Source organism: Cynoglossus semilaevis, unplaced genomic scaffold, assembly GCF_000523025.1.
Source record: "Cynoglossus semilaevis isolate Cse_v1.0 unplaced genomic scaffold, Cse_v1.0 C19013446, whole genome shotgun sequence".
Lineage (NCBI taxonomy): Eukaryota > Metazoa > Chordata > Actinopteri > Pleuronectiformes > Cynoglossidae > Cynoglossus > Cynoglossus semilaevis.
In genome coordinates, this window is record NW_007588648.1 from 1 (window position 1) to 749 (window position 749).

The 749-nt window shown below is 47.8% G+C and overlaps 1 protein-coding gene across 1 annotated transcript; it reads left to right on the forward strand.

Annotated features, from left to right (window-relative positions):
* The first annotated feature begins 14 nt into the window (after positions 1 to 14).
* LOC103399446 (DNA repair and recombination protein RAD54-like) lies at positions 15 to 737 on the forward strand. The gene is made up of 3 exons (XM_008338135.3): positions 15 to 150; positions 229 to 408; positions 490 to 737. Exons 1-3 carry the CDS (start codon positions 100 to 102, stop codon positions 655 to 657), a joined length of 399 nt encoding a protein of 132 aa, XP_008336357.2. The 5' UTR covers positions 15 to 99; the 3' UTR covers positions 658 to 737.
* Positions 738 to 749: the final 12 nt, after the last annotated feature.

Consider the following 749-nt stretch of genomic DNA (forward strand, 5'->3'; position numbering starts at 1 on the left):
TTGATTATTGTCCACAGACGGTCACATCATCACATCATCATGTTATAACTATTGTCTTTGTCTTCTCCCAGATACCTGTACGTACGACTGGATGGAACCATGTCCATCAAGAAAAGAGCAAAAATAGTGGAGAAATTCAACAGTCCGTCTGTGAGCAGATGTTTCTGAGGTGAATCATCTCTGTCTAGTTCTTCTTTCTCTTTCTGACCTCAGTTCTGTGTCTCTCAGAATCCAGAGTTCATCTTCATGCTCAGTAGCAAGGCTGGCGGATGTGGCCTGAATTTGATTGGCGCCAATCGCTTGGTGATGTTCGATCCCGACTGGAACCCCGCCAACGATGAGCAGGCCATGGCCCGGGTGTGGAGAGACGGCCAGAAAAAGACCTGCTACATTTACAGACTGCTCTCGGTCAGTACAGGCCTGGTCTACATGCTGTGGTAACATCTTCTAGGATGTTTGTGTTCGACTGAGAGCTGTCTTTGTCAACAGACGGGAACCATCGAGGAGAAGATCCTGCAGAGACAGGCTCATAAAAAGGCCCTGAGCAGCTGCGTGGTGGACGAGGAGCAGGATGTAGAGCGCCACTTCTCTCTGGGGGAACTGCGAGAACTTTTTACGCTCAACGAGGAGACGTCCAGTGACACACATGACAAGTAAGGGTCATGTGTTTTGGGTTTGTGACATTTGGAGATCATATAAAAGTCTAACAAACACCATACCCAGAGAAGTTGGTACACTTCCTGGAAATA